Source organism: Triticum dicoccoides, chromosome 4B (assembly GCF_002162155.2).
Source record: "Triticum dicoccoides isolate Atlit2015 ecotype Zavitan chromosome 4B, WEW_v2.0, whole genome shotgun sequence".
Classification (NCBI taxonomy): domain Eukaryota; kingdom Viridiplantae; phylum Streptophyta; class Magnoliopsida; order Poales; family Poaceae; genus Triticum; species Triticum dicoccoides.
In genome coordinates, this window is record NC_041387.1 from 597,382,404 (window position 1) to 597,398,627 (window position 16,224).

Sequence of the window (16,224 nt, forward strand, 5' to 3'; positions counted from 1 at the left end):
GGAGACGGGATCCTCTGGCGGCGCGAGGGAGGAGAGGGAGAGGGGATGGACCAAGAGGAGGCCATCGAGCAAGGAGATCGAGCAGGAGGGATGGCGGCGCTGCGGAACGGAGATGGGGATCGAGGGGGTCAAGGGGATCAGGGAGGCTAGCTAGGGTTATAAAGGGTTGACTGGGCTTTGGGCCAAAAGGACTGCGGGGAAACAAGCCGGCCTGGCTGCTGGGCTCTCTCTCACTCTAAAAATAAATAAATAAAAACAAAATAGAGATGAGAAAGAAAGGAAAGAGAGGTTAGGGAAAGAATTTGAGCAGGAGGACAATTTTCCTGGACTCATAAAAATGAGCTTGATCCAAGAAAACTAAAAAGTGAGCATGGGCGTGAAGTTGAATTCAAACTCATTTGAATTTAATTCAAATGAGTGTAGGAAGGAAGTGGGTATTTGGTAGATCCAAAAATGTTGAGAATTTAGAAAGAGCCTCGATAGATGGGAAAAGAATTATAGGCAAGGTTAGGGTGTCAAAACTCGAAGAAGGAAAGGCCAAGGGATTTAACATGCACGTGTGTTGTGGTAAATTCCAAATTAATGGAATATTTATAATAGCTCCATAAATATTAGGAGGATATGTTATAAAGAGAAATCACCATGTGAATTCCCTCGATTTAAATGGATCAAAGACCCATGCAATTTGTTTGAGTTTTAGTTGGTTTGAGAAATTGATGGCGTGATGACATGATGCAATGCAAGAGATGACATGATGAAATGCAAAAATAAAAGAGCAAGCACAAAAGTGGCGAAACTCGGAATAGCTGGAAGTCTTCTGGAGCGTCGGTCTTGGGGCGTTACAACACTCCACCACTACAAGAGGATCTCGTCCCAAGATCTAGGATGGCACCAGAGAGAAAACGGAAGAGGAAGAGAAGAGGTAAAACTAAGTTGCTTCTTCGACAAAAGAGTGAAACCATGAACCTTGAGAGGTTGAACAAATTGAAAGAAAGAATACAAAGGAGATGAACGAGATTGCAAACAATCCGTTAGAAAAGAGGAACAAGGAACATTACAAGAACTTGAAAGTTGCAAAGACATGAATCAAGAGTTTAATGGACACGATAGAATTCGAAACCACTCCGGTTAAATGGATAAGCAAAAAAAGAACATGATCTTGACAAAACGAGGTGATGGGTGAAGAGAGCAACATCACAATGCCTCCGGAACGAAAGAATAGAAGCTAGATTGTTGGGATAAAGGGACGGAGAAGAAAATGACAACTTTTGCCACAAATGAACTTGAACGCATCCTTGCAAAGTAGGATTTAACGGAGTTGTTGGAAAATGAACAACGAAAAGCACAAGCTTGTTGTGGGCTTATGGAAAACATCTCAAAATTATGAGGTGACAACCGGCCACTAACAGAAACAATTGCTTGCTTGAGATCAACGAAGAGATGAAAAACCTCTTTCACCAAGAAGGATATGGAGAAAGCTTGGATCATTGATAAGCACCACAAATAGCAACATTCCCAATGGAAGGCTTTAGGTGAAATATATCCCAAGATATCTACAACAAAGAGTTTGATGGATTTAAAATACCTCATTCTTGATAACATATGAATCATGAAACAAGAAGGAAATTGTCAAGAGTGATATAACACCATCCGAAAAGATAAGGTAGGAGAATTGCACTTTGGAATGCACGATAAAGAATGCTTGAACTCCTCAAAACAAAACATGTGTTGGGCACCATGTTTATTTTGAGTATAGCTTGGTGGATGTTAACTTCAAGAGAAATCTTGAAGAACAATTGAAGAATGAAAAGAATCCTTGACGAACCACCATGCAGAGCCTCGAAGAAGAACTCCGGTAATAAAAGAATGATCAAACGAAAGGAAAGTTGAAAACACAAGGTGAAGCCTTGCGATGATTTAGATGGAGCTACAAAATGAATAAACTTTGAACTCCGGACAAGAAAGATGAATAACTTGGAACCGAGAATTGATATTATGAACGAACTCCGAAAGAAGGAATTAATCACTTGGATGAAACAAGAATAAGAATTATGTTATGCATATCCTTCACCATATTAAATTGATAACAAGCAACGGATTTGGCATACTACTTATTCTCGTAGAAAGGATTAAGAGAGATATAGCATAAACTTAAGAAGGTATTGATGGAACCACCGGCGGGATTGAAACAATGAAAGAATGAATGATAACCAAGGAAGAGAACTCTTGAACGAACCACCGTAAGAATTGAAAATGAAAGTAACAAAGGCACAATTCACCGGGAAGAATTGGAAAATGAATGAAGATACTTGACAGAATTTAGATACAAGAGAACAAAGAGATCATGAGCTGACTAGAGTAAACTTGAATGATCCACCGGTAAGATTTGGAGAACGAGAGTTGAAAGCTGAGAATGAAGAATTATGACATGATGGCCTTCGGAGCAAAGAAATGGAAACAACTCATGAAATGCTTGTAACGCCCCGGATGCAACTTTCCATATTCGTAACTCCAACTCTTGCCTTTTCCGGAGACGTGATTTATTACTTCCTCCGTGGTTGGGTTTTGTCTGTTGTTTTGCATTTGGTTCTTGTTATGCATCTCATCTCATGTCATCACCTGCATTTCATCCGCATGTTTTTCAAAACTTGCATCCGTTCGGGTTTCGCCGGTTCTCTCCGTTGTCTGTTCTGAGCACAGACACACTCGCACGCGCCCGCGGCACCTCCGAAATATTATTCTATAAGTGGCATAAAGATGTTCTCGGAATGGGATGCAACTTGTCATGCGGTCTTATTATAGTGTAGACAGAGCGCCTGCCATGTTTTGTTGCATTCGGAGCTCGTTTGATAGCCCAACCATTAAACTCATAGCGGTACCGTTGCCGGTACCTTCGTCGGACGTTTCGGTCTCTGAAACTGCCGCCGGGCCTCTCTTTCTCTCCTCTTCTCTCAGCCCAACCCCTCTTCTCAGCCCACCTGCAGCCCACCTAAACCCCCCTTAATCCGGAGCCATCCGATGTCGATCTGGGGCCCCGAAACGCTCCAAAACCCCCTAGAGACTAAACCCTAGCCCCCCTTTCCTATTTAAACCCCCCTCCTTCCAAATTTGGTCGTCCTAACCCCCCAGCCTCGAAATCCGCGCCTCTAGCCGCCTCCCTCCTCCATTTCTGCGCCGGCCACCTCCTCAGCGCCACTTGGCGAGTCGCCAGTGGGCGCGCCGCCTCCAGCCGACGCCCTCCAGCCTCTCAGCACGCGCCACGACGCCCTGCCTCCCCGTCCCACCGCCGAGGGCCCGCCGAAGCCCAGTTCGGGCCCTGGAAGCCCATCGGCGCCCGAACCGTGCCGCCTCCCTGCTCGCCCGAGCGATCCAGATCGGGAGAGGAGCTCCCGATCCAGATCGTGCCCTGTGCCGCCGTTACAGCCTCCCTCGCCGGAGCCGCCATCTCCGCCATCCCAGGTCGCCGCCTCCGCCGTCTCCCGCCCCTTCTCCTCCTTCTCTCCCTCTCGCTGCCTCACTCCCTCTCTCTCCTGCAGGGATCTCGCAGGAGCTCGCCGCCGCTGCTCGGTTCTCGTCGCAGGAGCCCCTCCGGCCTCCTCCCGCGACGGATCTGGCGCCGTGCCAGCCGGATCCCGCAGCTCCGGCCTCCTTTTGGCCTCCCCGGCGCCGGACCTCGCCGGCATTGCGCTGCGGCCCGTCCCTGCTGCCTTCCCTCGATCCCCTCTGGATTAAGGAGGACGACGCCCTGCATCAACCGCGTGGGCCTCCTCAGCGCCCCGGCCCAGCGCGTTGGCCCGCTTCAGCCCAGCGGGCCTCCAGATCCGCGCCAAGGTCCAGCGCCCCTTCCAGCCGGCCCGCTTGCCCCGCTGGCCTATCCCGGCCTACCTCTTCCACCGACTGGGCCTCAGCCCACTAGGTGAGGCCACCCCCAGCGCCCCCTCCTTTTGTTTTTTTCTCCTGTTGGGCCAGCCTGCAGTTTCAGCCTGATGCATGTTTTTTTCCCTGTTGCGTTTTTAGCATTATCCAGAGATTGCCAATTTTTCAGAAAACCCCTCCATGTTCATGCATTTAAAAACTCATTAACCGTGCATCATATGTAAATAGTTTATACATGTAATATGCTCAGAAAATTGTGTAGATTGATAATATGTCACTTTCATCTATGTTAAAAATGTTTAAACTTGCTGTTTATTTAATTTTGCATAATGCCATGCTAAAATGATTTATTTCATAACTAAATAACCATAGCTCCATTTTAAATAAACTTTATATGTAAATGGGGTGGAAAAATGCCTAGTTTAACATGGTCCACTTTTTTTTCCTGTTTAACAACAATAAAATTGTGTTTAGGGCAGAACAGTACCGAATCTAAAATATGCACATGGGGATTTTTCGGAATTGTTGTTTTGTTGTTCCGGCCTCATTTAAACTTGCTTAGATAGGTAGTTTTATTATGTTTCACCTCTTGCCATGTTTAACAACATTTATTATTGTTGAGTACCTAAACGAGAGCGAACTAAATAACTCAAATGTGGTGTTTCGTCAATATGCAACTCGTTGCATATTGAGCTCCACTTAACTTGTAGTATTGTTTGTTGCACTTTGCCATGCCTTGCCTCTTTAACCGGACATGCATCATACTTGATTGTGCATCATGCCATGATTATGCCGTGTGTTTACTATGTTGCTTGCTTCTTTCCAGTGTTGCTTCTTAGTTCCGGTAACGTTGGGATTGTGAGGATTTGTTCGACTACTTCCGATTGTCTTCTTCATGGACTCGTTCTTCTTCCGAGCGGGATTTCAGGCAAGATGACCGCTACCCTGGATCTCACTACTATCATTGCTATTCTAGTTGCTTCATTCTGTCGCTATGCTACGTTACCTATCTGTTGCTCTTCAAGCCTCCCAAATTGTCATGAACCTCTAACCTTTGACACCCTTCCTAGCAAACCATTGCTTGGCTATGTTACCGCTTTTGCTCAGCCCCTCTTATAGCGTTGCTAGTTGCAGGTGAAGTTGAAGATTTCTCCATGGTGGACAGGATTTTGGTTGGGATATCACAATATCTCTTATATTATTAATGCATCTATATATTTGGTTAAGGGTGGAAGGCTCGGCCTTATGCCTGGTGTTTTGTTCCACTCTTTTCCCCCTAGTTTCCGTCATACCGGTGTTATGTTCCCGGATTTTGCGTTCCTTACGTGGTCGGGTGATTTATGGGACCCCCTTGACAGTTCGCTTTGAATAAAACTCCTCCAACAAGGCCCAACCTTGGTTTTACCATTTGCCTCACCACCACCTACATTTCCCTTGGGAGTAATTAACCCAAGGGTCATCTTTATTACAGCCCCCCCTGGGCTAGTGCTTGTCTAAGTGTTGGTCCAAACTAGAGCACCGTGCGGGGACATCCCTTGGCAACTTGGGTTACGTCGGTTCCTGTACGCTTCGCTTATCCGGTGTTGCCCTGAGAACGAGATATGTGCAGCTCCTATCGGGATTGTCGGCGTATCGGGCGGTCTTGCTGGTCTTGTTTTACCATTGTCGAAATGTCTTGTAAACCGGGATTCCGAGTCTGATCGGGTCGAAGGTCTATTCCTTCGTTGATCGCGAGAGCTTGTCATGGGCTAAGTTGGGACACCCCTGCAGGGTATAATCTTTCGAAAGCCGTGCCTGCGGTTATAGGCAGATGGGAATTTGTTAATGTCCGGTTGTAAATAACTTGACACCAGATCCGAATTAAAACGCATCAACCGCGTGTGTAGCCGTGATGGTCTCTTCTCGGCGGAGTCCGGGAAGTGAACACGGTTTCAGTGTTATGTTTGACGTAAGTAGGAGTTCAGGATCACTTCTTGATCATTACTAGTTGAGGACCGTTCCATTTGCTCTCTTCTCGCTCTTATTTGCGTATTTTAGCCACCATATATGCTTAGTCGCTGCTGCAGCCTCACCACTTTACCCCTTCCTTTCCCATTAAGCTTTGCTAGTCTTGATACCCATGGTAATGGGATTGCTGAGTCCACGTGGTTCACAGATTACTACAACAACAGTTGCATGTACAGGTTCATGCGATGATCATGACGCGAGAGCGATGTTTGCTTGTCTTGGAGTTCTTCTTCTGCTTCTTCTTCGATCAGGGGATAGGTTCCGGGTCGGCAGCCTGGGCTAGCAGGGTGGATGTCATTTGAGTTTTTGTTTGTGTTTCATCCATAATCGGATGATGCTCTTATGTATTGTGATGTATTGATGTATTCTTGTGGCATTGTATGCCTCTTGTATGTATCCCCATCTATTATGTAATGTTGATGTAATGATATCCACCTTGCAAAAGCGTTTCAATATGCGGGTCTATCCTTGGTGGGACCTTCAAGTTCCTTTTGGATAGGGTCGCATATTGGGTGTGATAATGCTCCGGATGGGTGAAAAGAATTTTCACAATCAAAACAATTATGAAAGGATGGCATCAAGCTAGAACCATGAATCTTGAAGAGAATGGAGCAAGATTTAAGAGAAATCCTTCTTCGGTCTTCAATATTCGAGAATGATGATGAGAAACACCACCATGAATTGTTGAGACACTCCGGAAGGATTAAAATAAAAAAGGTTGAGCCAAAGATGAAAAGAATTTGAAAACGATCTTGAAGATGGCATCTGACTGATGAAATTTCATTCTTACATCAAACTTGTAAATGAATTTGAGAATAGCTCCTGATAATTAGAAGAGTCAGGTAAGATCCTGGGAAAAGACCTGTGGGTTAGGGCCCACTCAAAAGAAAACACCGTTGAATGATTGCTTGAAAGGGAAATTGCACCGGTTGAATTAAATGACTTGAATGAGATAACAACCTCGAAATAACTTGAACGGATTTTGAATGTTAACTAATCTTTCGAGATATCTTTGCACTCCGGAACAAATGAATAGTGAGAGGTGAAAGATTAAGAGGTGCACTGGCATGAGAAAGCATTAGAAACGAGGAAAGGGATATGATCAACACCGAAAACTTGACTTGAATCCACCGGAGAAGAAAAATAACGAAGAATGACGAACTTGAAACTCCTGGCCAACTTCGTGATAATCACCGGGTAAGAACATTGATTGAAAAGAGTGAAGAGACTTCACATGAATAAATAGATACTTGATTAACATATATGAGTCCTTGAAGTTAAGGGTGGGAGGGCGGAAAAAACAAAGGCAACTTGGGGCAGATGGAATGGATACCATTGAGAAAACTTAGAATTGATCTTGCGAATGTTGAAATGTTCAGATCCACTTGAAGAGAAGCACACCGGTCGAAAAGAATTGACATGACAATCTCGATGATCAAGAAGGATTAGTATTCACATAGCAATATGAGAACAACGTTTAGGAAAGGTATGGAATCAACACTTGACATTGAAGCAACTCGAATACCACAAATAAAACAAAAGAAAGGATTGGCTTGCAGAATAAGCCGGAACAAACATATGATAGAGATTTCATCCGAAGTTTTCATGGTGGGGCCCACACGGGCTCGATCGTACAACACCATCATGTACAAGGCAGTGCACATGACATCAAAGTGTCCCCGAACCAGCATAGCCAAGGGTTCTTTAAGACACAATGAGACCACTGTAAAAACGACGTGGATAGGCGGACCACTAGACGTCGAACACCAATCTTATATTATGCATCTGTTGGAAAGAAAAAAAACTAGGGCTACTTGAATTCCCACCTATAAAACTCCTGAAACTTTATGGTTATGCAATCTGGTGTTGGGGATACAGGGGAAGCAATATATATCTCACCCAAAACTAACAATCCCTACATCCAAGCTGTATCCATCCGTCAACACATAACCAAGAAACCTTCGGAAATCGTGTACCTCAACCTTCGAAAAGCATCCATTATACAAGCTATGGCAATACTCCCGAACTCCCGCCCCAGTACTGGGTGGCGTCGAGGTTATCTCACCAACAACTGCATAAAAGAGATTTTCGATGTCGGCAAAACTCAGGTATTCCAGAACTGCAATGATAAAGTTATGACGACAACACCTCAGAGCTCAACTCCCCGGGTCACTGCCACATAAAAGACAGGAGGCACCAAGAACAATATTCTCGTCACAAAACCATCGGAACGATTCCAAGATACCCGCGTGATCCTAATTTTTTTTAGTGAAATTTGAGGAGAGGAAAGTCAAAACATCTACGTCAGGAGACCTCACAAGAGCGACGAAGGGACTGAGGAGTAAAAAGAATCCTACTCTCCGATATATATAATCCTAAGACTCAAAACATTTTTTTAGACTCAGCAACGCCAATGATTCGATCAAGCAGAGGGCTCCTAAGTCGGGGATGGCTCTGATTACCAACTTGTAACACCCACGATGCGGCTATATCTCCCAGGTGTCGAAGCACGACTTAGAGGCATAACCGCATTGTGGTTTTGTCGCAAGAAGGGTCATCTTCATACAATCCCATGTAATGAACAAGAATGGGATAAAGAGTTGGCTTACAATCGCCACTTCACACAATGAACATATAATTCACACATCATTCCGAGCACACGCATAGTCCGACTATGAACGAAGCCAAAAGAAAAGAAGATAACCCAACTGCTAGATCCCCAATCGTCCCAACTGGGCTCCACTACTGATCAACATGAAACGAAACATAGCAACGACCAAGATCTTCGTTGAGCTCCCATTTGAGCTCGGTTGCATTACCTGCACTGGTATCATCTGCACCTGCAACTGTTGTGATAGTATCTGGTGAGTCACGAGGACTCAGCAATCTCAAAACCCACGAGATCAAGACTATTTAAGCTTATGGGTAGGAAGTGGTAATGAGGTGGAGTTGCAGAAAGCACTAAGGAAATATGGTGGCTAACATACGCAAATAAGAGCGAGAAGAGAGCAAACGGAACGGTCATGAAGCTAGCAATGATCAAGAAGTGATCCTGAACTCCTACTTACGTCCAACATAACCCAAAACCGTGTTCACTTCCCGGACTCCGCCGAAAAGAGACCATCACGGCTACAGACGCGGTTGATGCATTTTAATTAAGTCAAGTGTCAAGTTCTCTACTACCGGACGTTAACAAATTCCCATCTGCCACATAACCGCGGGCACGACATTCGAAAGATAATACCCTGCAGGGGTGTCCCAACTTAGCCCATCATAAGCTCTCATGGTCAAGGAAGGATATTCCTTCTCCTAGGAAGACCCGATCAGACTCGAAATCCCGGTTTACAAGACATTTCGATAATGGTAAAACAAGACCAGCAAGACCACCCGCTGTGCCGACAAATCCCGATAGGAGCTGCACATATCTCGTTCTCAGGGCACACCAGATAAGCTAAGCGTACAGGTACCGACGTAATCCAAGTTGCCAAGGAATGGTACCGCACGGTGCTCTAGTTTGGACCAACACTCGGAGGAGCACTGTCCCGGGGGGGGGGGTAAAATAAAGATGACCCTTGAGTCTGCAGAACCCAAGGGAAAAAGGCTAAGGTGGCAAATGTTAAAACCAAGGTTGGGCCTTGCTAGAGGAGTTTTATTCAAAGCGAACTGTCAAGGGGGTCCCATAAATCACCCAACCGCGTAAGGAACACATAATCAAGGAACATAACACTAGTATGACGGAAACTATGGCGGCAAGAGTGGAACAAAACACCAGGCATAAGGCCGAGTCTTCCACCCTTTACCAAGTATATAGATGCATTAATTAAATAAGAGATATTGTGATATCCCAACATAATCCGATCCAACATGGAGCAATCTTCAACTTCACCTGCAACTAACAACACTATAAGAGGGGCTGAGCAAAGCGGTAACATAGCCAAACAACGGTTTGCTAGGAATGGTGGAAAGGTTAGAGGCTGACATGGCAATTTGGGAGGCTTGAAGAACAAGTGATAGGTAGCACAACATAGCGATAGAACGAAGCAACTAGCAAGCAAAGATAGAAGTGATGCCGAGGGTAATGGTCATCTTGCCTGAAATCCCGCAAGGAAGAAGAACGTGTCCATGAAGAAGAGAAACAGACGTAGTCGAACGAATCCTCACAACTCCGGAACGAAACCGAAGCTAACGAGAGAAGCAAATGAGAAAGAAGCATACAACATGGTAAACACACAAGCATAATCATGGCATGATGCACAATCAAGTATGGTGCATGTCCGATTTAATGAGGCATGGCATGGCAAAGTGCACAAACAATACTAAAAGTTAAGTGGAGCTCAATATGCAACGAGTTGCATATTGACAAAACACCACATGCATTGATTTAGTTCTCTCTCGTTTATGTACCCAACAATATTAAATATTGTTAAACATGGCAAAAGGTGAAACATGAGCAAACCACCTATTTAGGCAAGTTTAAATGAGGCCGGAACAACAAACAACAATTCCGGAAAATCCCCATATGTTATTTAGCAATTTAATGCAAGCACAAATTTAAACATTTTAAATGTTGTTATCATGATGCGGATGACATATACAAGTTGTATGCAATTTTATGAAAATGCTGATGAGCATGTTATGAAGCATTTGGTCACCATGGCGGAATGAAAGGGGTGTCACGGCAACGATAACGGAAATGGTGCCACGACAACATTTCGATGATCCGACAACTCATTGAGCGACCGGCGCAAACAAAGATGTGGATGTGCGAAACATGCAAAAGATGGCGGGGTGATCCCGGATTCCGGGTTCCCACGGGACGTCGGCATGGCAAACGAGGAACGTGCAAAGACCTCTCTCGGATACGGTGCAATCTCGAGCATCTCATACAACACACAAGCATACATTCACGGGCGGTCGTCTCGGGGTTATACCTTCGAGGCGTGCATTTTCGGGGCGGATCGAGTTCGATGCGGTGTAGGGGAAGTAGACGTTCTCGGGACGGTCATAGTGGAAGTATTTGTTCTCACGACGGTAGTGGAAGTAGTCATAAACGGCGACGGTAGTGGAAGTAGTGGTACACGGCGACGGTAATTGTACACGTTACGTAGATGTTCGTGGCCGTCAGTAGAGGTACTTGGTATCTTGAGGAACTTCATGGTTCGACGTGGCACTTGGCAAAACCGCGTAATTGTACATATCTCCGTGATGTAGCCAAACTTTGCAAGCGATGGTCGTCGTGGTACTTGGCGAATCCACGTAGTCAAACATGGGTTGTAGTGGTACTTGACGCTCGTTGTGTAGTTGAACACAAGGTTCCTCGGGGGATCAGTCTCAGCGATCCAGCGGCAGCAGCAAAGCGGTGTACGGGGCAACAATTGGAGGAGCTCCCGCCGATGCATGAAAAACTCTTAGCCATGGCAGTCCTAGCTACACGCGCGGACACACGAGTTGGTGCAGGGCAGCGTCGGTCAAGCCGTCGGGCACGAGGCGAAGCAAGGGGTGGAGCAGCTTGGGTGCGAGTGCTGATGGAAGGGGGTGCGACGGCGGCGAGGAGGCCGACGGGGCTCCGGCCTGGTTCTCTTCTCCGGCGAGCGCGGAGTGCGAGAGCGAGGGGAGGTCGAGGGCTGCGCGTTGGTGGAGCAACAGTGACGAGCAGGCCGAGCGGCCCACGCCATGGACATGGTTGGACTGGCAGCGGAGGGAGGCGGCCAGACCATGAGCACATAGCTCGGGTCACAGGCGAGGAGTAGAAGAAGGAGTCCTGGAGGGGCTCGCCGGCGCAATGCTTGCCGGAGCCAACGGGCATCACGAGCGGTGAAGGGCGAGGCGCGGCAGATGCGGGGCGCCATGGAAGGCAAGCAGGAGGCGCATAGGAGGGGAAGGGGAAGATCGAGGAGAGGGGCTCCTTTGGCGGCGCGAGGGAGGAGAGGGACAGGGGATGGGCAGAGAGGAGGTCAGCGAGCGGGGAGATCGAGCAGGAGGGATGGCGGCGCTGCGGAACGGAGATGGGGATCGAGGGTGTCAAGGGGATCGGGGAGGCTGGCTAGGGTTAGAAAGGGTTGACTGGGCTTTGGGCCAAAAGGACTGCGGGGAAACAAGCCGGCCTGGCTGCTGGGCTCTCTCTCACTCTAAAAATAAATAAATAAAAACAAAATAGAGATGAGAAAGAAAGGAAAGAGAGGTTAGGGAAAGAATTTGAGCAGGAGGACAATTTTCCTGGACTCATAAAAATGAGCTTGATCCAAGAAAACTAGAAAGTGAGCATGGGCGTGAAGTTGAATTCAAACTCATTTGAATTTAATTCAAATGAGTGTAGGAAGGAAGTGGGTATTTGGTAGATCCAAAAATGTTGAGAATTTAGAAAGAGCCTCGATAAATGGGAAAAGAATTATAGGCAAGGTTAGGGTGTCAAAACTCGAAGAAGGAAAGGCCAAGGGATTTAACATGCACGTGTGTTGTGGTAAATTCCAAATTAATGGAATATTTATAATAGATCCATAAATATTAGGAGGATATGTTATAAAGAGAAATCACCATGTGAATTCCCTCAATTTAAATGGATCAAAGACCCATGCAATTTGTTTGAGTTTTAGTTGGTTTGAGAAATTGATGGCGTGATTACATGATGTAATGCAAGAGATGACATGATGAAATGCAAAAATAAAAGAGCAAGCACAAAAGGAACACACGGTGAAACTCGGAATAGCTGGAAGTCTTCTGGAGCGTCGGTCTCGGGGCGTTACAATGTCTTGCCGTGCTTATCTATGGTGACAATGGGATATTCACGTGATCCACTTGATGTATGTTTTGGTGATCAACTTGCGGGTTCCATGACCTTGGGAATCTATGCATAGGGGTTGGCACACGTTTTCGTCTTGACTCTTCGGTAGGAACTTTGGGGCACTCTTTGAAGTACTTTGTGTTGGTTGAATAGATGAATCTAAGATTGTGTGATGCATATCGTATAATCCTGCCCACGGATACTTGAGGTGACAATGGAGTATCTAGGTGACATTAGAGTTTTGGTTGATTTGTGTCTGAAGGTGTTATTCTAGTATGAACTCTATGATAGATCGAACGGAAAGAATAGCTTCATGTTATTTTACTACAGACTCTTGAATAGATAGAACAGAAAGGATAACTTTGAGGTGGTTTCGTACCCTACCATAATCTCTTCGTTTGTTCTCCGCTATTAGTGGCTTTGGAGTGACTCTTTGTTGCATGTTGAGGGATTGTTATATGATCTAATTATGTTATTATTGTTGAGAGAACTTGCATTGGTGAAAGTATGAACCTTAGGCCTTGTTTCCTAGCATTGCAATACCGTTTATGCTCACTTTTATCACTTGTTACCTTGCTGTTTTTATATTTTCAGATTATAAATACCTATATCTACCATCCATATTGCACTTGTATCACCATCTCTTCACCGAACTAGTGCACCTATACAATTTACCATTGTATTGGGTGTGTTGGGGACACAAGAGACTCTTTGTTATTTGGTTGTAGGGTTGTTTGAGAGAGACCATCTTCATCCTACACCTCCCAGGGATTGATAAACCTTAGGTCATCCACTTGAGGGAAATTTGCTACTATCCTACAAACCTCTGCACTTGGAGGCCCAACAACGTCTACAAGGAGAAGGTTGCGTAGTAGACATCAAGCTCATTTCTGGCGCTGTTGCCGGGGAGGTGAGTGCTTGAATGTACTCCCTCCATTCGGAATTACTTGTCGTAGAAATGGATGTATCTAGACATTTTTTAGTTCTAGATACATCCATTTCTACGACAAGTAATTCGGAATGGAGGGAGTATATCTTTAGATCTTGCAATCGAATCTTTTAGTTTCTTGTTTTATCACTAATTTAGTCTATAAAAGAAAACTACAAAAAAATGGAATCGAGTTTGCCTTATATGCTTCATCTTTTTAATATATTTCGTGAGAATGATGGTAAGGAAAATTGTGCTCAAGTGCTAGAAGAAGAAGTCTATAAAATGTTTGGCATAAAATATTTGAATGATGAGCATGATTGTAATGTTGTTAGTATGAATTCCTTGAATATCCGTGATGCTAATGATATGCAAAGCCACAAGCTTGGGGAAGCTATGTTTGATGAAGATGATATTTTTGTCCCCCGAGTTTTGATGAGAATATTTATTATGATGAAAGCATGACTCCTATTTATGATGATTATATTGATGAAAGTGGATTTGGAGAGGTCATGACTTTATTTAGTGATGAATCCACTATTTCGGAAGAGGTTCCAATTGATTATGAGAAGAAAATTGCTATCTATGATGATTATTGTGATGACTTGTATGCTATTAAGAATAATGATAACCATGAAACTTGTCATCATGATTTTAGTTTTCAGTTGGATTATGCTTCACATGATAGTTATTTTGTTGAGATTGCTCCCACTACTATTGATGAGAATAAATTTGCTTATGTGGAGAGTAGTAAAATTTCTATGCAAGTAGATCATGAAAAGAATGCTTTATGTGCTGGTTATATTGTTGAACTCATTCATGATGCTACTGAAAATTATTATTAGGGAGGAATATATGCTTGTAGGAGTTGCAATGATATCAAGTTTCCTCTCTATGTGCTTAAAATCTTGAAGTTATGCTTGTTTTGCCTTCCTATGCTAGTTGATTATTGTTCCCATAAGTTGTTTGCTCACAAAATCCCTATGCATAGGAAGTGGGTTAGACTTAAATGTGCTAGTCATATTCTTCATGATGCTCTCTTTATGTTTCAATTCTTATCTTTTATGTGAGCATCATTTCATCATGCCTAGCTAGGGGCGTTAAACGATAGCGCTTGTTGGGAGGCAACCCAATGTTATTTTTGTTCCTTGATTTTTGTTCCTGTTTAGTAATAAATAATTCATCTAGCCTCTGGTTAGATGTGGTTTCATGTTAATTAGTGTTTGTGCCAAGTAGAACCTTTGGGAAGACTTGGGTGAAGTCTTTATGATCTTGCTGTAAAAAACAGAAACTTTAGCGCTCACGAGATTAGCTTCCATTTTTTACTGGAGAGTGCTTTTAGGTTGATTCTTTTTTCAGATGATTAATAGACAAATTACTCAGGTTTACCAATTTATTTAAGAATTTTTTGAGTTCCAGAAGTATACGTTTGATATAGATTACTACAGACTGTTCTGTTTTTGACAGATTCTGTTTTCTATGTGTTGTTTGCTTATTTTGATGAATCTATGAGTAGTATTGGAGGGTATGAATCGTAGAGAAGTTGGAATACAGTAGGTTTAACACCAATATAAGTGGTGGTTTTATTCTCTTATACTAACGGAGCTTACGAGTTTTGTGTTGAGTTTTGTGTTGTGAAGTTTTCAAATTTTGGGTGAAGTTTCGATGGACTACGGAATACTGAAAAAGACTTTCGCCCCGATTTATATATAAAGCACGAAACCACAAGCATCCAGTACATCCACACTCCACGCCACCGCAACACACGCACACACCCAAGACATGATACATAGGCGCCGAGCGCAGCAACACCACTCCTAGCACTACCGCTCCGAAGAAATGAAGCTACATATGACGAAACATGCACTCCAAGGCGGCGCCTTCAGGAAGGATACGACGCTGGAGCGCCGCCACCGCCCGATCCAAGGATCAGAGTTTCCCCCGGAGCCGCATGAGAGCCGCGACGACGCCTTCAAGAAGGGAACGATCTTTGCCGCCGCCGGTCCGTCCGAAGATAGAGCAGGTTTTCACCTCGGCCCACAATCACCGCCACCGAACGCCACACCCCGGCAACCACGCCACCCACATGACCATGGTGACTGGGCAGCACCAAGGCACGGGCTTTGTCCAAGAGCACCGCGTAGCCACCACCACCAGGGCCGCCACCCCAGCATCCAAGACCTCAACACCACCTCACCCGTGACCCGCTGCTACCCCAACAGAAGATATGAGCGGAAAGGAACCGCCTTTCGCACCCCTGTGATGCCCCCAATGCCGAAACCCAGAGGCCGGCCAAAATTGGCCTCCATCGACACGTCCCGCTGCCGGGCGCGAGATGAGCACGGTCCTAGTGCCGGGCGCGAGACGAAGGTCAGTCCTGCTACCGGGCGCGAGACAAACTCAGTCCTGCTGCCGAGCGTGAGACGAGCGATGGACCGTAGTCGAGGGATGGCCGAACCTTCGACGAAGGTAGCAACCAGACAACGAGAGTGTCGAAGGTTGAAATGGGCCGCCTACAGACAAGCCGACGCCGGAAACCCAGCCGCCCCCGCAGCCAACTCGCCGAGCTGCCATGGAGCCGGCACGGCGAAACCACCTCCTCGCCGCGGCCCATCACCGGGACCGCAGCCAT

At 45.3% G+C, this 16,224-nt stretch overlaps 1 protein-coding gene across 1 annotated transcript in view; it reads right to left on the reverse strand.

Annotated features, from left to right (window-relative positions):
* Positions 1–16,224, reverse strand: part of LOC119292865 — a 29,595-nt gene extending 13,371 nt beyond the window's left edge. The window contains exon 1 of the mRNA XM_037571544.1: positions 16,131–16,224. Within this exon, the coding sequence (XP_037427441.1) occupies positions 16,131–16,224 (94 nt within the window). The remainder of the gene's footprint in view (positions 1–16,130) is intronic.